We start from the raw sequence: 23,074 nt of genomic DNA, 5'->3' as shown, positions 1-23,074 counted from the left end.
AGGAATGCTGGCCCCCTCAGCTGTTCTGGGACACCTGAGGACAAACTCCACAGTTTTCTGCCTGACAGGTTGAGCAGAAACCCCCTAATCTCCCTATCCCCAAAGGCAAGGCTGTTGGAGGGGATGGACTCCAGAGTAAAAGCAGACTCCAGGCTTGATTAATTGCCTTCATTTGCATATGACCCCCGCTTCCCTGCAGCTTCTGCCTCCAGACAGCTTGGCAGCTCAGCATTCCACTCCCTCTCCAGTCCTCACCCCCATCCCCCTTAGGGACAGAAGATAAGCCCCTTTCCCCTCCCAGAGTTTCCTTTCCCAGCAGCAGGTACCTGGTCTCCCTCTGCTAGGCCCTCACTGCACTCAGATGGGGATGTCTGTCATGGTAACGGCACGCAGTGAAGTAGGGGGTGGGGCAGGTGATCCCTGGTGAAGCTCAGTGGATGGGCCACGTACCATGTACCACCGGGAGAATCCAGGCCTTGAGGTGGCCTTTGCCACTTAGCAGTTGTGTCATCTTGGATTTGTGATTTATCCTCCCAGAGACTTGGTTTCCTCATCTTAAAAATGTGGAGGGGCCAGCAGTTAGCGAAATGGCCATGTCACTAAACTCCCATGTAGTCGACCACGGTTCGAGCCCTGGACCTGGTGGCTTAAATTCACACTGGGCACGTGTTCATATGTGCCCAAGATCTCGAGATGAGAATGGAGGAGAAGGGATTGCAGTGTTGTCTTTCTGAGCACACGTGCCCTATAGCAAAAACAAAAACAAAAACAAAACCTCTACAAAAAAAAATGTGGAAAATTAGGGACAGCAGGTATTGAGGTTTAAGATTTCGGATCCCACATGGCTGATTACGCAATTCGAGTCCTAGATCCAGGGCTGGAAAATCTCACTAGGAATGTGTGTGTGCGTGTGTGTGTGTGTGTGTGTGTGTGTGTGTGTGTGCCCCAAATCCCAAGGGGATACTGGAGAAGGGATTGTGAAGCCCATCCTCCATGGGGAGCTGTGGGGGTGGGAGGGTTACCTTCTCATTTTCCCTCTCGCTCTGGCAGTTAAAAATTAAACTAACATGGGCACAGTAGATGGTAGGTTACGTTACTAGACTCCCACGTAGTCGACCACAGTTTGAGTCCTGGAGTGGGCGACTTCAAACTCATGCCAGGTGACCAAGATTCCAAGAGAAGAATGGAGGAGGAGGGATTGTGGTGTGGCCATCCCTGGGGGGGGGGCGGTGATTTCTGGCTGTCTCTCTGGCGAGAGACAGAGACATATAGCAAAACTCATTCTCTCTAAAAAATAATAATATATTTTTTTAAATTTTAAACTAACAAACAAAATGCCCAGAAAATTAGGGGCCAGGGGATGGCACAGTAGTAACACAATTGGACCCAGTGTGTGTGTGGAGGGGTCCCCGGATTTATGTCGAGGTCTTCCTGTGTGAGCTAGGCTGAGGCTGGGATGAGCTGTGGCATGGAGACCCTATTGCGGTACTACCTTTCTGTCTCTCTGTCTCTCTGATGGAAGGGATAGATAAATGGACTTCGGAAAAACAACATGGAAAACTCTATCTGTATCCAGGGCAGTTAAAAGGACAAAATAAGACGTGGCCAAAAGCATGTCGGAGAGCAGGTTTCACAGCTGCCCGGGGAGCTGCAGCTCCGGTCATTGCGGTGCTTTGTCTCCTCTTCAGTGGTTCGCTGTGTGACGTCATCTGTGAGAGGGCCTTCTCTGGGTTGTAGATGCTCCTAATGTCCCTCCACAATCTTGCCCAAGGCAACTCCAGACTGCTGACTGGGGCCAATCTGGGCAGGACCAGACCAAGGCCCAGAAGGCTTTGTGAGGAAGCCACAGGCAGAACCATGCAGGGCTGAGGAGGTGTCACACCGCCTCCCCTTTTTGGCTGAATGCACAGAGCTTTGTAACACAGCTTCCAACTGGCTTCCAGAGTGACAGGAATGGATTGGGGCCCTTCCTCACTGTGGATCCTTGGCACGACTTCTGTAGCAGCCCACGTTTCCTCAGTGGCTCTCTGCCAGGCTGGCATCTTGGCTGCTGGGCTGTGCCAAGAACTGTGTACAAATCCTGCGGGTTTGGAGAGAGGGTCCGTGCAGGCTTCCCTTGGCTCTACTGCGTGCGAATGCACACACATGCATCTTGGGTACTTACTTCCAACCTGCTCAGGTGTAAATTCAGTTGTGTTAATCCACTCCCATCCTGATCCGTAGTTAGGGGTGCCTGTTATTTGGAGGGCCCGGTAGATGCTCCCCACAGAGCAGAGGTTAAGACTGCTGCAGAGCCGCTTAGGAGCTTCCGGTCTAGTCAGAGACTTATAAAAGGCTGGCAGTCGCAGCTCAAAATAACATATGAGGTCTTCAGGAGCTGGGCAAAGCTATGCAGGGCTGCACATTGAGGTGGACAATGAACAAGACTTCCTGGAGGAAGGGGCATTTGGATAGGTCCCAAAGGAAGGGCAGGATTTAGACAGAGAGAGACGAGATGGAGGGGAGAGGTTATTCTGTGTGAGGGATAGCCTAAGAGAGAACAGAGAGACAGAAAAGATGGGGTGTGTTTGGGGCCTAGGAAACTGTGACTGTGAAGGGGAGAATTCAAAAGTCAGGACTGTAAAGCTAGGTTGGGATCACTCAAGGTCTTGAGTGCCAAAGTGAGGAGTCCGGTTAAATGGGAAGGCCACAGGGAGCCATGGACAGTTACGCATGTGTGGTGAAGGTCCTGTTCAGAGTGACTGGCAGCAGCATGGGCCAGGTCTGGAGGCAGGACAGTGCTGATGAGGTCAGGAGAGAGGGATGGCACCCCCCACAGGCACTGCACATTAAACTCCCCTGTTCCTTCACCCCAGGCTGGATGCCTGTGTGATTCACAGGGTGCAAAAGGCAGGAGAGAACAAAGACAGTGCTGAGCTCGGAGGTCCCAGTGCAATGGGCAGACCCACAGCCAAGCAGGCGCTTGGCAAGGGGACTTGAGGAAGAGAAAGGGTGGCAGGTCTGGGTGGGATCACGGTGCTGAGGTCAGAGGAGATGAACATCTCTCCTGGCTCTGCAGGGAGGGGCTGTCCTCCCAGACCAGCACCCCGGCTGGTCACCGAGTGAGAGACTAGCTCTGAGAGCCATCAGTAGTCCTTGTGTGTGGTCATAGGGCCAGCAAGCTGCCCATACCTGCCGGTGGGTCTGTCCACATCCCCAAGCCTCACCTGCCATCTTGCCTGCACTCCTCTGTACCCCAGGATGTGGGGGTGAGTCTGTTCAGTGGCCAAGCCCCGAAGGCTCCCTCTGTGAGGATGCTCTGGGGGTGTCTCCCAGGCTATCAATGTCCCTGCAGGACAGAAAGGCAGGGCTACATCTTGGCCAGCTTCCAACACAGCAGCCTGCCCAGTCACAGGGAGAGCGGACGGCAAAGCCTGGCTGTGGTCAGGCTCGATGCCAGCCCAGAGAGTAGCCAGATCGGATACCAGCCCTGAGACAGGACGGGAGCCCCCCTGAGCAGAACAATGCTTGATTGACAGGCCTTTCAAGCAGGCCCTCCTCCCCGCGGGGCTGCCTCAGGAATCCAGGGGCACAGGCGAGGAGCAGCCTCCAGAGCTCTCATTAGGGAAGGCCTGGGGGTGAGGCGGAAGGGGCAGCAGCCACAGTGGCCCACAAGGTGGCCAAGACAGTGGGCGTGGACGGCAGAGTCTGTAGCCCCAGATGAACCAACGAGTGACAGAGAGACAGGTGTTGTCACAGCAAGTTGATCCGTGTCACGACGACCTCACGGGGCAGATCCTGTGATAGGGGATGAGAGGGAAAGTGACAATCTTCATCATCGTCTCCACCCCTGTTCCAGGAAGAGCAGAGCTGCAGGCAGCCAGGGCCCAGGCCCAGGCCTCCCAGGGACCAGGATGCGCCCAGCAGGAAGGAGGACTTGTGAGCAGGCTCTGAGGAGGACCAGGGCAGCCTCCCTGCTGCTGGCCTTCACTAGGGGTGGGCTAAGGGTGAGCCTGGGATGGGCCCGCCAGTGTGGGGGCTGCAGGAACTCGCAGCTGAGGGGGGTGATGCCGGGAATCGGGAATCGGCATCATCACAGGCCTGCCAACCTTTCCTCAGCCCCGGGCAATTATATGGCCACAAATCACAAAGAAACGGTGGCGTAAGCACCTCTGTGAGCCTAATGGAATACTCAGGAGGCCTGGGGAAGCCATAAAAATTCAATCAGCCTGCCTAACCCAGTGCCCGGGAGTCGGTACAGTGATGAGGCTGGTGCAATAGAGGGGGCAGGGGTTGCAGATGGGGGGAGTCTCCAGAGTCCAACAGATACCCCCACTGTCTTATGCTCCCCCACTCTGGCCCCAGGCCTCCTGGGCTTTAGCTTAGAAGTCCTCCAGACCCATCAAGGGTCAGCTGCCTCCTGTGTGGAAGGAGGACACTGGGTCCCCTGAGAAACTCCACTCTGGTGGGGGTTTGGGGGCCTGTCTTGAGGGTGAGCAGGGTTGTCTCACTCCACCCTGCCCGGGTCAGAGCCAAGTCTGCAAAGCCATCCCCAAAGTCCCTCAGCCTGGCAAGAACAGTGTCGGAACATCTGGGATCTCAGAGTTCACCCTTGGAGAGAAAGAAAAGGATGGAAGACAGCTGGGCTGTCCCGGGACAAGGACATGAATAACACAGATGCCACTCACTAGGTATGACTTAACCTCTTTGAGCCGCAATTACCACTTCAGAAAGATGGGGAAAATAACACGAGTCATTTCCGGGGGTTGTTGAAAGGACTAAGTGTTATAAATTCACACAAAGCACTTAACACAATTCCGGCATATGGCACATGCTCGAACACTATTATTCTATTTGCTGAATTTAGGCTTCAAGTCAAGATTTGGGGACAAGAGACGTATTTCTGAGCACTGAGGGACTCGGCTCTCCTCCAGGGGACTTGGCAAAGGGCAGACGTTTGCACAGAGAAATCTATCATAGACTAATCTAGACTAATCACAACCTGGATGCCACTGCGACAGTTTAGGCCAGGGGCTCTCAACCTCCACACTGCCGCCTTTCTGGGCCAGACAATCCTTTGTTGTGGGGTGTCCTGTGTATTATAGGGTGCTTAGCAGCAACCCTGGCCGCTATCCACCAGATACCAATAGCACTCCATTTTCTTTTTTTAAAACAATCAATTAATCAATTGGTTTATTGCCAGAGGATATGTCCACCGGCCAGAGAGAGACAGAGAAAGAGGGAGAAAGCATCCCCCAATGGGGCATGGTCACATGGCAATTCCTTCTCCATCTCCTCATCCTGTCGGGATTTGAGACATGCACACACGTGCACCCAACATGTTTTTCAAGTCACTGGGGCCAGGACTTGAACCACACAGCTGGCCACATGGGATCCAGCTTCCTTAATCACTAGGTTTTGCAGCCGAGCCTGCCCAGCACTCCCAGTTCTGACAACTAAAAGAGTGCCTCCATGCGTTATCGAATGTCCCCTGGGAGGTAAAGTCCTCCTCCATTCCTGCGGAGACAAACTGGGCTGTGATCACAAGTGTGGGAATCTGGGAGTGGGTGGTGGCAGAGGAGCGTGGCCTGGCCCCTCATGGAGCTGCTTTCCTTGCAGGGAAGAGCACATGGCCAGGCCCCCCATCCATGCTGCCCCCATGCTGTTCCTCATCCTCCTGGTGCTCCTGCAGCTGAGCCTGGCAGACTCCCTGGCACCTGCAACGCCTGCTCGGAACCTCCCTGAGAATCACATCGACCTCCCAGGTCCAGCACTGTGGATGCCTCAAGCCAGCCACCACCGCCGGCGGGGACTGGGCAAAAAGGAGCGGAGCCCAGGCATGCCCAGCCGGGCCCATGATGGAGCTGTGGTCACCACCACCAGGCAGGCTTCCAAGCTTCCTGAGGCTGGGGAGCTGCTGCCTAGGCAGATTCCCGCAGGCCTGCTTCAGGACAAGGACCTGCTCCTGGGGCTGGCGTTGCCCTACCCAGAGAAGGAGACTCAGTCTCCAGGGTGGGAGAGGGCAAAGAAACGCAGCAGGGAGCACAAGAGACGCAGAGACCGACTAAAACTGCACCGAGGTAGTGGAGATCCGCGTGGGCATGGCATCCTGCAGTGGACAGGACAGAGAGGGTGGGGGCACAAGGAGATGGCTCGAGTCCAAATGGCCCAGAGGACTCTTAGGACAAGAGGGGGAGGCTAAAGGGAGGGGGCAGTGGTGTGAGGTTTCTGGGAGGACATCCAGAGGCCCCAAAGGGAGCAGGCAGTGGGCACCCAGAAAAGGGGTGGGGTCTCACTAAAGTCAGAGCTGGTAAGGGGAAGGAGTGGGGGAGACTTGGGGATGGGGCAGAGAATATAGAGCAATAGAAACGCACTGCTATTGGGACCAGCCGTTGGCATAATGGCTATGTTGCTGGACTCCTATGAGGTCGACTGTGGTTCGACCTGGTGGCTTAAACTCAAGCCGGGCGCATGTGCATGCGTGCCCAAGATCCCGAGAGGAGAATGGAAGAGAAGGGATTGCAGCATGGCCATTCCCCTTGGGGGGTGATTTCTCACTTACTGTCTCTCTGTCTCTCTCTGTCTTTCTGGCGAGCGCACTGAGCGCACGTGCCCTATAGCAAAAACCTCTCAAAATAAAAAAAAAAGAAAGAAAGAAAGAAAGAAAAAGAAAGAAACTCACTGCTATCGACACATCCTCCTCCTGTCAGGGAGTCTCTGGTATCTGACCCAAGGCCAGCCTCCCGCAAGTCCTGAGTAGCAATGGGGCAGTTCAACACCCTCCAAAGCACGGCCCCCATCAATTCTGAAGCCAGGCTGCCCAAGATCAGCTCCCAGCTCCCTCAACTGTTGCTGCATGGTCCTGGGCCATCCTGGGCCTCGGTTTCCCCTTCTGCAAAATGAGAACAATGGTCTCGTCTACCCTCGGTGTACGATCAGACTTACTTGCAGAGTGCTTAGAATTCAGGCGTCAGGAGCCATGACCGGTGATTGTTACTGGTTTGCTCTGAGCCTCCTGTTGATACTGACTCAGTGTCCTCCAACCTGGCCCCATGGGACCCAGGATAGGCATCCCATTCCTCCTCTTCAGCCTCTTCCCTGTTTCAGGGGTGCTCCCTACAGCCTTCTTAGTCACAAACCCTATGCGCTATCAGCCACCCACTGGCCCAGGCCCCTCTCCCTTCCCCATTCAGTCTCTGAGCAAACATGTCCCAGTGGCTCACCCAGATGGGCCCTCCCTAGGCTCACCTGGCACTGAGCCCCAGGGCAGCTTGGCTCCTACGTCTCTTGTGACAAGACTGCCTGAAGGGGCAGGCTGAGTGCCACAAATGTGGTAGTGCTAGTGGGATGGGGTTCTTTGGGAGGAGGGTGATGGGGCCTCAAACTCTCCCTTCTGTAAACACCTGGGGCTTCCCTCTCAGCCAGGCCTACTGAAATCTCCCAGGTGGGCAGAACCCAGTTGGGGGCCCCAGCTTCAACTTTCAGCTCCCCTAGAGGTCACCTATTTCAGGTTGGAAAGAGGTGCTGGCAACCTTGAGGGAAGCCGGAGGGCTCCTTGGGCATGGACTCACCGGCTGGGCTCAGCTTCGACGGAGCAGTGGGGCTCTCCCAGGAGAGCTGGTGTGAGGCAGGAGGAGGGGAAAAAGCAGGTCTACAGGGTAAGCCCAGCTCTGCGGGTGACCAGCTGTGAAACCTCAGACTGATGAAGCCTCAGTTTCCTTGTTTGAAAAAATGAATGGGGTGGATTCAGTGCCCTGAAGTGCTCTCTGATTCATTTGTGCAAGGTGGGGTGACCCTAAGTGACCCAACCATCTTACAACCAGATTTTGACCGAGAAAAAGAGACAAGAACAAGCCTAGGTCCTCCTGCTTCTGTCTAAGACCCTTAGGTCACAAGGCCCTGCCCATTCTGCACACTCTCTCCCTCACACTCATCATACCTAATACTTCTGTGTCTCAGACGATGGCATCATTGGTTAAAAGCATTGATTTTACACTCAGATGGACTTGGCTTCAAATCCAGGCTTTGCTGCTTAAGAGCTGTGTGTCCTTGGGCACACTGGCCAACTTCTCTGTGCTTCAGTTTCCTCCCCTGTAAACAAGGCTGAAGGAGCACCCACCTCCCAGAGCTCCTGCATGGTTAGATGAAATAGTGCTTGTAAAGGGTTCCCTGGGACCCAGCACACAGCAGGTGCTCAGTAAACAAGGTGATGACGAATTACCACCACAGTGGGAACACTCGTTGCGTGTGATACGCTGAGGCTCTCCCCCTTGGCTTTCTCAAGGACATCGTCCCTTGTCAGGGTACTGCTTCTCAGCCCAAGCCTTCCATAGTTAGCCTTGCTAATTCCACTTGTTACATTTACACTCCTAGCTGTCGGCCCATCTAGCCCACCTGGACTGGACTTGCTGGAATGCTGCATGACAGGGACAAGGCTTGCCATCTTCCCGGCAGCACTGAGTTCACCCAAGACAGCCCTCCTGGCTCCTGAGTTCCCCATTTCCACCTCCCTGGGAGGGTAGGCAGCAGGGATATTGGCTGAACCAAGGACTTTTCTGTTGCCCTCTGGTTTAAGTGTGGGTTCTGCTATGGCGGGGTGGGCAGGCGGTGGCAGGCAGATAAAGCCCGGGTGATGGGGCCTCAAACTCTCCCTTCTGTAAACACCTGGGGCTTCCCTCTCAGCCAGGCCTACTGAAATCTCCCAGGTGGGCAGAACCCAGTTGGGGGCCCCAGCTTCAACTTTCAGCTCCCCTAGAGGTCACCTATTTCAGGTTGGAAAGAGGTGCTGGCAACCTTGAGGGAAGCCGGAGGGCTCCTTGGGCATGGACTCACCGGCTGGGCTCAGCTTCGACGGAGCAGTGGGGCTCTCCCAGGAGAGCTGGTGTGAGGCAGGAGGAGGGGAAAAAGCAGGTCTACAGGGTAAGCCCAGCTCTGCGGGTGACCAGCTGTGAAACCTCAGACTGATGAAGCCTCAGTTTCCTTGTTTGAAAAAATGAATGGGGTGGATTCAGTGCCCTGAAGTGCTCTCTGATTCATTTGTGCAAGGTGGGGTGACCCTAAGTGACCCAACCATCTTACAACCAGATTTTGACCGAGAAAAAGAGACAAGAACAAGCCTAGGTCCTCCTGCTTCTGTCTAAGACCCTTAGGTCACAAGGCCCTGCCCATTCTGCACACTCTCTCCCTCACACTCATCATACCTAATACTTCTGTGTCTCAGACGATGGCATCATTGGTTAAAAGCATTGATTTTACACTCAGATGGACTTGGCTTCAAATCCAGGCTTTGCTGCTTAAGAGCTGTGTGTCCTTGGGCACACTGGCCAACTTCTCTGTGCTTCAGTTTCCTCCCCTGTAAACAAGGCTGAAGGAGCACCCACCTCCCAGAGCTCCTGCATGGTTAGATGAAATAGTGCTTGTAAAGGGTTCCCTGGGACCCAGCACACAGCAGGTGCTCAGTAAACAAGGTGATGACGAATTACCACCACAGTGGGAACACTCGTTGCGTGTGATACGCTGAGGCTCTCCCCCTTGGCTTTCTCAAGGACATCGTCCCTTGTCAGGGTACTGCTTCTCAGCCCAAGCCTTCCATAGTTAGCCTTGCTAATTCCACTTGTTACATTTACACTCCTAGCTGTCGGCCCATCTAGCCCACCTGGACTGGACTTGCTGGAATGCTGCATGACAGGGACAAGGCTTGCCATCTTCCCGGCAGCACTGAGTTCACCCAAGACAGCCCTCCTGGCTCCTGAGTTCCCCATTTCCACCTCCCTGGGAGGGTAGGCAGCAGGGATATTGGCTGAACCAAGGACTTTTCTGTTGCCCTCTGGTTTAAGTGTGGGTTCTGCTATGGCGGGGTGGGCAGGCGGTGGCAGGCAGATAAAGCCCGGGTGCTTCCTGCCCCTGCCTCAGGCCGTGCCTTGGTGCGAGGCCCCAGTTCCCTGATGAAGAAGATGGAGCTCTCAGGAGACCAGGCCCTGGATGCCGCCATGGAGGAGTCCTCTACCAGCCTGGCCCCCACGATGTTCTTCTTGACCTCTTTTGAGGCAGCGCCAGCCACAGAAGAGTCCCTGATCCTTCCCGTCACCTCCCTGCAGCCGCAGGTAAGGGGCCCCAAACAGCCTCCGAGCTGGAAGGGTCCTTGAAACCTCTCTTACTACACAGGGAGACTGAGGCCTGGGGTCAGGAGGGAGGGGAGCTGGGGGAGGAAGCGGGTGCCAGCTCAGCATGCTAGCCTCTGCATGGACAGAGCGAGGTCCTCAGGAAGCCCTATATGTGTACCGAAAAGCACAGAGTAGACAAAGTCATTTTAAAAACCACGTCCCCAGGATCCAGGATTACCAAGCATTAGTTAACGCTTCCACCCCTTTGCTTCAGATTATTAAGAAAGATACATGAGGGACCAGCAGTTAGCATAATGGCTATGTCACTGGACTCCCATGTAGTCTATCGCGGTTCAAGTCCCGGACTCGGTGGCTTAAACTCACGCCAGGCACTTGTGCGTGTGTGCCCAAGATCCCTAGAGGAGAATGGAGGAGAAGGGATTGTGGCGTGACCATCCCCCCTGGGGCGTGATTTCTCTCTCTGTCTCTCTGTCTCTGTCTGTCTGGCGAGCACACGCGCCCTGTAGCAAAAACCTCTTTGAAAAAAAGAAAGATACATGGAAAAGGCAAGCTAGCAAATGTGACACAACTGCCACCCACTGGTGATTCTAGATGAGGAGAACACAGAAGTTAACCCCATTGTCCTGACACCTCTTCTGAGGCTTGGGGCTTTTTTTCAAGATAGAATCGTTTTACATGCTCAATAACATACACATGTGTATATGAAATAATAGGTAAGAAAGAAGACTTTTTAGCTGTAGGTCTTCTCTCTCTCTCTCTCTTTTTAATAGTGAAGCTAGGAGTTTATTAGCAAAGTGGGGAATTATGAAGCGAGGAGTTTATTAAAGGAGAGGGAAGGGAAAACGGAGCTCCCAAAAAGGGAGGGGTCCCTGAAAATGGATTGCCCCCTTATTCTCATTTTGGGTCTTGGGTCTCCTTGTGATTCAATGAGAGCTGGACCACCATCTCCCAGGAATACAAAATTATCCCGTCGGTAAAGGCCCAGAGAAGCCAGTCCCAGACGGTGTGGTAATTGCCCACACACTACCGTGAGCAGGTGGCCGTGGGCAGATCCAGCCATCGTCTGTTACCCTCAGCACTCTTGAGGCCCCTGGCAGAGCCTGAGTGCGGGACTGAGCTGGTGACTTCTGCAGGGGAGGGGAAGGGACAGAGGAGGGAACAGCTGGGCTGGTTTTGGCAATGGCCTTCCCAGCTGGGATGGTGGTCTCAGCCCCTCCTCGGGGGGCCTGATGGACAACTCACCTGCTTGCATCGGGGCTCAGGGCTCGAGCCCTCTCGGGTGGTGGTTGCTCAGGAAGGAAAGTACCTGTGGCTGCTGGGAGATCCTCCATGTCCTCAGCTGGGATTCAAGCTGGGAAGCAGCCCAAGGAGTCCCTCCTTTGCCTCTGTCCTTGGGCCCCACATTTCTTGCCTCCATTGGCTGGAAAGCTTCAGTTTCCCTCCTCCACACCCTCTTCTCAGGCACAGCCCAGGCCCGACGGAGAGGTGATGCCCACCCTGGACATGGCCTTGTTCGACTGGACCGATTATGAAGACCTAAAACCTGATGTCTGGCCTTCTGCAAAAAAGAAAGGTACTTCCACATTACCCAACTCCCGCCCCCACAAGCCTGGGTTCCCTTCCCTCCCCCAGCTGTTGCTGTGGGGCCCCGTGAACCCAGTCTGACCTGTGCTTGTCACAGGGTGGGTGTGGGTGGGGGAAGCATGGAGTCTAGACTGGATCTGACACTCCAGATGGAAAGGCTGCCAAGTGCTTACCACCTGCCAAATGCTCCCCAGGCAACAACTCATTGTAACCTGGATGAGCTCTCTTAGTCTGCACTACTGCGGGTCCCATTTTAGAGAGGAGAACTAGGCAGAGGCGGCAGTGCCTTGTTCACACCACCCGAGTCCTGGAGCACTACTGCTCTGCTCTGCCCTGCCCGGTCTCTGCTTCTGACGAGGACTTTCTTGTTCCCAGAGAAACACCGGGGTGCTCTCTCCAGTGATGGAAATGAAACATCTCCAGCAGAAGGAGAGCCCTGTGACCATCACCAAGACTGCCTGCCAGGTACCAGCCAGCATCCATAGCATTCACACCCCTGGCACCATGCTGGGTGCTGGGAGGAGACCAGGGTGGGGCTGGGGGCAGGGGTCCCAGGCCCTGAGCAGGCCCGAGGGCCCATGACCCTTTACAGGTAGTAAATTGTAAGCACAGCTCCTGCTTTCCTGAGAGTGGCTGCCATGCATTCACTTATTCAATACGCTACAGCTACCCAGAGAATGAGGCACTGTCTTCACTTTGCAGGCAAGGCAGTTGAGCCCCAGAGAGGCTGTGTCACACCCAAGTCACACAGTTAGGAAGTGACGCAGATCTGGGCCAACCTGGTTCCAGAACTTAACCACAGACCCATGCTGCCTTGAATCAGAATGGCCCTTTCTTGACCTCTTCCCATCCGCAGGGCTTAATTCTGTCCTTGTACCCCTGCTGGGCCTTCAGGGATGCTGTCAATGATATCCTCAGGGCTCAGCAGGCATCAACATCAAGGTAATCTGAGAATAAAGGGGGCCTGAGGAGTTGACTAACCTCCTATACTGCTAGCCCCAGGCCCCCAACCACCCCCAGTAGGTGGCATAGTGGTTAAGATGCTGGACTCCCATGTGATTGACTACGGTTCAAGTCCCAGACCCGGTGGCTTGAAACTCACACTGGGCACATATACATACATGCCCAAAATCCCAAGGGGAGAAGGGATTATGGTATGGCCATCCCCCGTGGGGGGTGATTTCTAGTTTTCTGTGTTGGTTAAGGTTCTGGACTCCCTCCTGGCCAGCTGTAGTTCAAGTCCTGGACCTGATAGCTTGCTTTCTCACTTTCCCTCTCTCTCTCTCTCTGGTGAATTGAAAAAATAATAGTAATAATAATAATAATTAATAAAATAAAAATAATTCTTATTTTAATTTTATTTATTCATTCATTGATTTTAATTTGACCAGAGAAAGAGACACACACAGAAAGAGGGAGAGAAGGAAAGTGAGAAAGCAAACCACCAGGTCTGGGACTCAAACCATGGTCAGCCATGTGTGAGTGTCCAGTGCCTTAATCACCATGCCACCTGCTGGCCCCCAAAATTAAATAATTCTTTTAAAAAATGCAAAAGATCTATTTTGGCATTGAAGCAGGATGAGTAATGCCAATAAAAGGTAAGAGGAGGAGGAAGCAGGACTAGGGAAACCTTCGGGCTGTGATGCAGAGTTGCAGACAGGGCAACGGGAGCTCTGGAGCAACGATGGCCTTTTTTATATATAATTATTTATGTGGGACTCGCATACGGTAATGGTACATCACTGGACTCCCACATGGTTGACCGCGGTTTGGGTCCCAGGCTCAGTGACTTGAAACTCACACCAGGCGCATGTGCACATGTGCCCAAGAACCCGAGAGGAAACTGGAGGAGAAGGGATTGTGGCATGGCCATCCCCCCTGGGTGGGGTGATTTCTCGCTTTCTCTCTGCCTCTCTGGCAAGTGTACATGCTCTATAGCAAAAATCTCTCTTAAAAAAAAAAGAAAAAAGTATTTATTTTATTTTAATTTTTTTCTTTTTAATTTGCTGTAAGGCATGTGTACTCACCAGAGAGAGACAGAGAGGGAAGTGAGAAAGCAAGTGCCAGGTCTGAGACTCAAACCACGGTCAGCCATGTGGGAGTCTAGCACCCTAACCACCATGCCACCTGTTGGCTCCCAGTGATGGCCTCTTAAAGGAAGCCCACACTGAGCAGGAACAACCAGGCCCTGGTACCTTGCTGAGCCAGTGCGAAGTTAGCCGAGATGGCCCCTGGAGGTATGATAACCGGAGGCTGCCAGCTAACTGCCCTCCTGCTGCTGGGCACCAGTTCTTTCCTCAGGAGAGATCCAAGAGGCATGCCTCCACAGTGCCATGGCCGTGGCCAGAGTAGGCCACAAAACGACCAGCAAAGCAGCAACTTGGCATCAAATACACAAGACCAACCACCAGCTCCCTGACAGGCTGTTTCCTTTCCAAACCAATGCTTCACCCTGACCAGAAAGAAAAGGCTCACATTTGGGCCAACTGGACAGTCACTCAGAGAGCTGGCTCTGCCACTCACGAAGCTTGCCTCAGACGACCCTGCACCTGCCTGGGGCGTCAATTTTCCATCTGTCAAAAGAAGACACTGACATCAATGATCCCTGAGGCCCCTCCCAGCACAGGGCTGATTCCACATCTGGCAGCCCCCAGCCCTTTCATCCGCTGTCCCCAGGAAGTGACCCTGCCCATCTCTACTCTTCCCATGATCATCCAATTGGCCATCTGTGGTAGCTGGGGTCTTGGCCGCCCACCCCCAGTGGGCTGTTCTAGCCGTGAGCCTTGTGCACCAGATGGCCCACCTGTCAGGGCACAGCCTGCTATGGAGATGACGGATCTCCTGCCCAGAGGGACCACAGGCAGGGCTGCGGGGAGGGGCTGCACAGCTGGGCTGACTGTGTGTGCTTGCGGCGTCGGCAGGGACCTGCTGTGACCTGCGGGGGCATCTCTGCACGCCCCACAACCGAGGCCTCAACAACAAATGCTTTGATGACTGCATGTGTACGGAAGGTGAGTCTGCACTCCTTGTGCAGGGGGCTCCCCTGCTCGGGCAACCCTGCTCCAGGAAAGCCTCCCTCTCACCAAGCCGGTTCTGCAGTGAGGGGGGACAAGATTTCCTGGCAGAGGGTAAATTGAGGGGCCGCAAAGGAGGGAGTGGGAGAATCCCTCGGGTGCTGAAGACGTGAGCAAGAACAGCTTTGCTCAAGGCCTTCTCAATCTGTGAACTCATTTAGTCTCAAGGCCTGGCATCATTTCTCAGATGTGCTTTTCTCACCCCTTGAAATCCAAGCTGGTGTGATCTCCCACGATCTGGAGGAGGGAGAAGGCAGGAGACAGGAGCATATCTCTAAATAAGATCCAACCAGAGAAGGCTGGCGGCTTTCGGCTTTCGGCTTTCGGCTTTCGCACCAGAATCTTCTCCTAGGAAGGCATTCCAAGTGTGATAAGAGGCTAGAGGTGGGCTCCTGGCCTCGTCCAGGGGAGGGGTACACTTTGGCCGCTCCTTTTAACCTCCCAGAGCTCCTCCCTGGTTCCGGTTTCTCTCCTGGAACCTCAGAACCACCTTCAGAATAGAGCTTTCATGGAGTCCACTTTGCAGATGGGCTAGAGACACAGCCAGCTCGAGTGACTCGCCCAGAAGCACAAAGCTAGAAAAGGGAGGGGATATTGTCAATCTTGCATATACTAAAGTAGTCAGAGTAGTCTAAGGAATCCTCCTCTCCCATCATCCCAGTTCAGTCACGACCAGTTGTAGCCCACCTGTCCTCTCTCGCCCACCCGACTCCCTTATTCCAGCGTGATCTCGAAGGAACTGCAGATACTTCATCGGTGCATGTTTCAGCATCTATCTCCAGTAATCAACACCCTTTTAAGACAAAATGCCGGGGTCAGCCAGGCATCGTGGTGGTTCAGGAGGCTGGATCCCACATGGCCAACTGCATGATTAATCCTGGATCTAGCGGCTTGAAAACCATGCTGGGCATGTGTTCATGGGTGCCCAAAATCCTGAGAGGAGACTGGAGAGAAGGGATTGCAACAGGCCACACCCCAAGGGGGTGATTTCTCACTTCTTTTAAAAAGAATTATTTATTTATTTAATTCCATTTGCTATTGTTATTATTTGAGAATTGTTTTATTTTATTTTATTTGTTTATTTTAATTTGACCAAAGAGCGAGAAAGCAAGCTGCCAGGTCTGGGACTCAAACTGTGGTCAGCTAAGTGGGAATCCAGTGCCTTTATCCACCGCGCCACCTGCTGGCCCCCACTTTCTTTCTTTCTCTCTCCTATCTCTGGAGAGTGTACACACCCTATGGCAAACTGGAGGGGAAAAAAGCACCAAAACAAATAGTTACTCAATACCATCCACTATGTAGTCGGCGTTCACAGCTCCCATGCGGGAAAATTCGTCTCAGCCCCTATGAATCTGAGATGCAGGCCCGATTTTGCCCAGATCCTCAAAAAGTATCTGCTGTGACAGCAATGAAGCTATTCAGCTCTGAGTACTCGTTCCTCTTGTCAGTTACATTTCCTGAGCGCCTACTGTGTGTCAGGCACTGTTCTGGGCACAGGAGGTCCAGCAGTGAAACGAACCAGCAAGTTCTGTACCCATGGATTACATTGAGAAGAGCACACAAAAAGCAAATAAACAAATCCAATGTCTTTAGAAAGTCCTAAGGGCTAGAAAGAGAATAATGTGGGGTGATAACGGTAATGAGTGCCCGAGGGGTTCAGAAAGGATGGGCAGAAACAGTTACTGGCAGAGGCTTGGGTCCTGGGGGCTGGGGGCTAGGGCGGGGTTCTAGGCAAGGGGCCGAGTATACAGGTAAGGACCTTGGGCAGGAACAAATCTGATGAGGCACATAGTGACCAATGGGGAAGGTGGTACAGAGGGAGGTGGGAGAAGCTTCCAGAAGGATCACACAGGAACTTGTCATCTTGTTTGGATTTTGTCTTGTGTGTAACTGGAAGCTGGCAGCAGGTTTGGAAGGAGCATGATCTGACGTAGGAGTTTCAATGTCTGTACCGGAGGCAGGACAGTGGGGCCAAAGTGGAGAAGGGGCTGACTGGGAGGCCTGGAGGGTCCGACCTGGGGCTTGGTGGCTAAAGTGACTGGATTGCACATGACCAACTGTGTGGATCAAGCCCTGGGTCCAGTGGCTTGAAAAACATGCTGGCATGTGCATGTCCAGGAGTTCAACAGGTTGGAGACCTGGAGGAGAAGGCATTGCAGTGTGACCGTGCCCCTGAGGGCGTGCTTTCTCCCTCCCCTCCCTCTCCCTCTCTACAGTGAGTGCACATCCCTCTAGTACAAACAAAGCTGTTCGAAATCCTCCAGAACTCAGGCTGGTACTGACTGTTCAGTTTCAGTCCTGGGCCCAGTGTTGGGCATTTTGGAATTTCTCAGATGTCCTCAGGACTACTGGTCCCCAAGTGTCCCTGACATCCCCCAGATCCCACTGGTGCTGTGTATTGGTGACAATTCCCTTTCGGACCATCTTTTTTTTTTGGAGAGGTTTTTGCAATAGGGCGTGTGCGCTCGCCAGACAGAGAGAGACAGAGAGACAGAAAGCCAGAAATCACCCCCCAGAGGGGATGGCCACGCTGCAATCCCTTCTCCTCCATTCTCCTCTCGGGATGTTGGGCATGCACGCACACGCGCCCAGCATGAGTTTTAAGCCTCCAGGTCCAGGACGCGAACCGCGGTTGACTACATGGGAGTATAGCAACATAGCCATTACGCTAACTGCTGGTCCCCCTCTTGAACCATCTTTTTAAAAAAAATATTATTTTATTTAACTTTATTTATTTATTTTAATTTGACCTTAAACACCACACCACCTGCTGGCCTCCCAGTGTGAGTTTTAAGTGCTGGGTCTGGGACTCAAATCCTAGTTAACTACATGGGAGTCCAGCAATGTAACCCTTATGCCATCCACTGGTTCCAAATCTAAACATTTTTAATATGCCTCTTTCCACTGATTAAAAAAATTGATTATTATTATTATTACTATTATTATGATGATTATTATTTTTAACTTATCATCACCAGAGAGAGACAGACAAGCCACCAGGTCCAAGACTTGAATCACAGTTGACCATGTGGGAGGCCAGTACCCTAACCACTGTGCCACCTGCTGGCCCCCTTCTAATTTTTTTTCTGATAAACTTTATGTTTTTAAGTTTTTACCATAGGCCATGTGTACTCACCAGAGAGAGAGACAGAGGCAGAGAGACAGAAAGAGGGAAAGCGAGAAATCACTCCCTAGGAGTGATCACTTCTCCTCCAGTCTCCTCTTGAGATTTCGGGTGTGTGCCCACACATGCCCTGTGTGATTTTCTTCTTTTTTAGAATTATTTATTTAATTTTATTTATTATTATTATTATTTAATTTGCTATAGAGCATGTGTATTCACCAGAGAGAGACAGAGAGAGAGAAAATGGGAAAGCTAGCCACCAGATCCAGCACTCACACTGTGGTTGGCTATGTGAGAGTCCAGCCTTAACCACTGTGACACCTGCTGGCCTTACTGGAGATTTTTTCAAAAAAAAAAATTATTTATTTATTTAATTCTATTTGTTATTATTTTTTAATGTCACGAGAGAGAGAGAAAGAGAGAAAGGGAATGTGAAAAAGCAAGTCACCGGGTCTAGGACTCAAACAACAGTCTGCCATGTGGGAATCCAGCACCTTTAACCCCCATGCCACATGCCACCTGCTGGCCCCATGAAGACTTGATTTTTAAGGAGAGTTTCAGGTTCACAGAAAAACTGAATCCTCCACAGACTTCTCATATACCCTTTGCCCTGCATGTAGTTATCCCTAAAGTCCATAGTTTACCTTAGAGCTTACCGCGTGTACATTTCTTTTTCCTAGAGGGTGAGTGCACCAGCCAGAGAAACAGAGAGATAGAGGGAGAGGAGAAAGCACCCCCGCCCCCGGGAATGGTCACACCTCAATCTCTCCTCCATCTCCCCCTCCTTTCTGGGTTTTTGGGCATGTATGGAGTGTTAAACCACACAGTCAGCCATGTGGGACCTGGCTGCCTTAACCACCAGACCACGGAGCCCCGTCCATTCTATGGATTTTGACAAATGCATGACATGGATCCACCGTTTAGGCCTTAAACAGAATATTTTCACTGCCCTAAATATCTCCTGCTCCATCTGCTCATCTTGAGTCTTTTTTTTTTGGAGAGGTTTTTGCTGTAGGGCGTGTGCGCTCACCAGACAGACAGAGAGACAGAAAGCGAGAAATCACCCCCCAGGGGGGATGGCCACGCCACAATCCCTTCTCCTCCATTCTCCTCTCGGGATCTTGGGCACGCACGCACACGCGCCCGGCGTGAGTTTTAAGCCACTGGGTCCAGGACGCGAACCGCGGTCGACTATGTGGGAGTCCAGCGACATAGCCATTACGCTAACTGCTGGTCCCCCTGAGTCTTTTTTAAAAATTATTTTATTTATCCATTAATTTATTTAAATTTGGCTAGAGAAAGGGGGAGGGGGAAGCGAGAAAGCAAGCCACCAGGTTCTGGACTTCGGACCATGAATGACCATGTGGGAGTGTCTAGCGCCTTAACCACCACGCCACCTGCTGGTCCCTCCGTGAGTCTTTTTAAAGCTCCTCCCACTACCCTGCGGAGGATGGGTTGCAAGGCAGATTAAAGGAGGGTGAGTCGCTCTCCAGACCCACTTGCCTTTCTTCGCTCAGGTCTGCGCTGCTACGCCAAATTCCACCGGAACCGCAGGGTCACGCGGAGGAAGGGGCGCTGCGTGGAGCCCGAGACAGCCAACGGCGACCAGGGATCCTTCATCAACGTTTAGTGGCCCCGGGAGGCGTCTCCCCACCAGCCTGGGGACTGGGTCCCGGAAAGTTTGGTGAAGCCGGGCAATGTGTTCCTGACTACCCCTGAGAGATCACACGGGGGACCCGATGACTGAGGCTGCAGACTCAGGCCCAGGATGTTCAGTCGCAGGAGCGAAGTGGCTGGGTGCATGAGCTGCCGGGCCCAGGAGCCCAGCGGCCGCACACCCGCACCCACGGTTCGGACCTGCTCAACCCGCGTGGCCAGGCTCTTCGCGAAGTCGATGTCGAGAGTGCTCTCTACTGTCCGCCAGCAGCACTGCAACAGTTTCCAGTTAACCAAGAGGCTTTGGAGTGTGGAAAAGAGATGTGGCCTCCCTGACAGGGAGCCCGAGGGTAGGTGATGAACAAGGAATGACTCCTCTGTGCCAGGCACTACGCTAAGTGTGTGACATACCTTATGTCACTGAGTGAGCACAACAACCTTTTCAGGTAGCATTATCACTATCTTACAGGTGAGGACACTGAGGCACAGGTGCGTTACATGACTTGTCCAAGGTCCCAAATCCACGTTCCCCAAACTTTAATGTGTGTAAAAGTCACCTGGGGATCCAGCTACAATGCAGACTCTGATTCAGTCAATTCTGCATTTTTAACATGCTCCCAGGGAATGTTCACACCGCTGGTCTAGGATGCCCTTGAAAGGGGCCAGGTCCTAGGGAGCAGATGGCAGAGCGAGGGTCTGAACCTGGGCCAGGGCTATCGCGTTGCAGTGCCCACCTCCTTGCCTCTCCACAACTAAGAGCTGCCTCCAGGTTCTCCGTGTAGCGTGTGCCCCTGGTAGTTCTTTCACGGTAGTTGGGAAGACTTGGCTGTTCTCTGCCTTCCCTGAACAAAGGTATCATCTCCCAAAATGAAGCAAAATGCACATTAAGCACCTGTTTGTGTGTGAAGGACGATTTGGGCAGATTGCTCCCTGCCCTCTGATCGTTGATATTCTGACATGTGAGGTGCTGGGAGAGAACAATAGTGTTGTTCCTTATATTATTGGGTTGTCAGAGAGTCACGATGTATTCTTTCTGGTTTTCCATGCAAAAATGCACGTGACTCTTCCAACAACCCCATACTATATTCTTGCTGTCCAGCCCTGGGGCATGTGCTTTCTAGTTGCTTCTACCGAGAGCTTCTACCCCAGGGTGCTGGTGCAAGCATGGCCTGTAAAAGTGCATGTACATTGGGCTGGCCAGTGGTGTGGTGGTTCAGGGCGCTGGGACTCCCACATGGTCACCCACGGTGCGAGTCCCGGACCTGGCTGCTTGCTTTCTCACTTTCCCTCTCTCTCTCTCCCTCTCCCTTTCTGGTCAAATTAAACTAAATAAAGTTAAATAAAATAATTTTTTAAGTGCATATACATCAACTCTGCACACCCACTTAGCATACTGCTCAGGGCTTCCCAGGTCTCCCCGAGACCCTCCCTGGACCCCACTCCACAGCTCTGTAGCAGAGTCAGATCTGGGGGAGCTGGGGCAGCTGTGTGGTTGAGGTGCTCTCTGAAGCTAACTGGCCCCCACAGGCCAGACCCAATAATGCCCGCACAGAGACCTGGCCCAGCAGACCTGGCTCCAGGACCCACTTGAGGAGAACCCTTTCAATCTCCCTTTCCTGGCATCTCATTCCAGGTCAGCTCTTTGGTCCAGAGAAAACTAGACAAAAACTTAGCAAATATAAAAACCTTTCCCCCTCCACATGCCTCACTGGGCTGGACCATGCCCAGAGAATGCCAGGGCTGTTTACTGCATGGAGAAAATCAGTCAGGGTCAGGGGTCAGGCACCAAGGAAAAAAGGCAGATCTAGAAGAAACCAAATCTGCTTGCTCTTTTCTCCCTATTCAAGTTTGATGGGCATGGGAACCTTTCAGGGGAGACGGGAGGGCAAGAGATTGAAAGAGATCAAAGCAGCTAGTTGGAAAGCGAATCTGCCAGCAGTTTTGTACTTGAGACCAGCAACCCGCATGCTGTGTCTGCCTCACACGGAGGGGCATGTGGGATTGTACTGGCTCAGTGGGGATTGTTCCCTAGAGGGCTGGCTGCAGGCGGAGAACCCAGCATTGCTATGGCTGGGGGGCAGCTGTTAGGATGACCCAGAATATCAGCAATGGAAACTGTGAGAGGTCAGCATGAGGGGGGAGGCGGTGAGTGGGTAGAATCCTCTTAACTCCAGAGTTGGGGATCCCAAAGCCCCCTCCGGTGTTTAATCAACCTCTCTGCCAGGAAGTTCTGCCTCATGTCCATCTTTAATTTCTTTTGCTGGCACAGAAGCAAATTTCCACTAATCCAGGGGTTCAGCAAACTTCTACTATGAAAGGCCAAATAAGTATTGGGTTATCAGAAAAGTCAGTATATATTTTTCTGTTCTTTTATGCAAAAATACATCACAACTTGGGACTAGCAGTTAGCGTAATGGCTATGTCGCTGAACTCCCATGTAGTCGACCACAGTTCGAGTCCCGGACCTGGTGGCTTAAACTCACACCAGGCGCGTGTGCATGCGTGCCCAAGATCCTGAGAGGAGAGTGGAGGAGAAGAGATTGCGGCGTGGCCGTCCCCCCCGGGGGGGGATTTCTCGCTTTTGGTCTCTCTGTCTCTCTCTGTCTTTCTGGCAAGCACATGCACCCTATAGCAAAAACCTCTCCAAAAAAAAAAATGCATCACAACTTTTCTAATGACCCAATATATATCTTACGCTTTACAGTCTCTGTCATACTGCTCAACTCTCCCATAGCTTGAAGCAGCCACGGACAGAATGTGAATGAATTAGCATGGCTGTATTCCATTAAAACTATTTATGGGCATATATTTTATTTTTATTTATTTGTAGAGAGGTTTTTGCTATAGGGCATGTACGCTCACCGGAGAGACAGAGAAAAACAGAGAGACGGAAAATGAGAAATCACCCCCCCCAGGGGGGATGGCCATGAACAACCCCTTCTCCTCCATTTTCCTCTTGGGATTTTGGGCACACACACATACGCGCCCAGCATGAGCTTTAAGCTGCTGGGTCCGGGACTCAAACCGCAGTCAACTACATGGGAGTCCAGTGATGTAATCATTGTGCCATCTGCTGATCCCAGACATAGACTTGATTTTCATGTCATAAAATATTTTTCTTTTGATTTTCTGAAACCATCCATATATAAAAACCCACTCAGTTTATAGATTATGCAAAATAGGCATTGGAGCAGTTTTGGCCCCCAGACTGCTGTCTGCCAACTCCTGTCTAGTCCCCTGTCTCTCTACCTTGGCTGAGCATTGGAATAATCCGGTGAACTTTTGGGGGGGAACTTTTTAAGGCATGGACCTATCTGCAAAAATCCTATTTTATCTGTGATGGGTTGTAGTCTGGGCTTTGTTTCTAACGCTCCCCAAGTAGCTCTTGTGACAGCCCGACCTGGGAACCTCTGTGCTCATCCTGCCACCGGTACTGGTATGGCTGGGGACAAAACAGCCTGCCCCTCCTCTCGCCATCTTGGTAACTGTAGGACAGTGACTTAGGGTCCCTGTGCCTTGATTCTTTTCACCTG

The 23,074-nt window shown here is 52.5% G+C and overlaps 1 protein-coding gene across 1 annotated transcript in view; it reads left to right on the top strand.

Moving 5' to 3' along the window:
- DRAXIN (dorsal inhibitory axon guidance protein) overlaps positions 1–20,756 on the top strand; it is a 30,010-nt gene extending 9,254 nt beyond the window's left edge. Inside the window, exons 2-7 of the mRNA XM_006145317.2 lie at positions 5,599–6,059; positions 9,892–10,082; positions 11,565–11,676; positions 12,063–12,152; positions 14,609–14,698; positions 19,403–20,756. Of these exons, the coding sequence (XP_006145379.1) occupies positions 5,609–6,059; positions 9,892–10,082; positions 11,565–11,676; positions 12,063–12,152; positions 14,609–14,698; positions 19,403–19,515 (1,047 nt within the window). The 5' untranslated portion in view covers positions 5,599–5,608 and the 3' untranslated portion in view covers positions 19,516–20,756. The remainder of the gene's footprint in view (positions 1–5,598; positions 6,060–9,891; positions 10,083–11,564; positions 11,677–12,062; positions 12,153–14,608; positions 14,699–19,402) is intronic.
- The last annotated feature ends 2,318 nt before the right edge of the window (positions 20,757–23,074 follow it).

The sequence above is a fragment of the Tupaia chinensis genome, unplaced genomic scaffold (assembly GCF_000334495.1).
Source record: "Tupaia chinensis unplaced genomic scaffold, TupChi_1.0 Scaffold000146_1, whole genome shotgun sequence".
In the NCBI taxonomy this organism is placed as follows: domain Eukaryota; kingdom Metazoa; phylum Chordata; class Mammalia; order Scandentia; family Tupaiidae; genus Tupaia; species Tupaia belangeri.
Note: the sequence above shows the minus strand (reverse complement) of the source record. Positions and strands in the feature narration are given on the sequence as shown.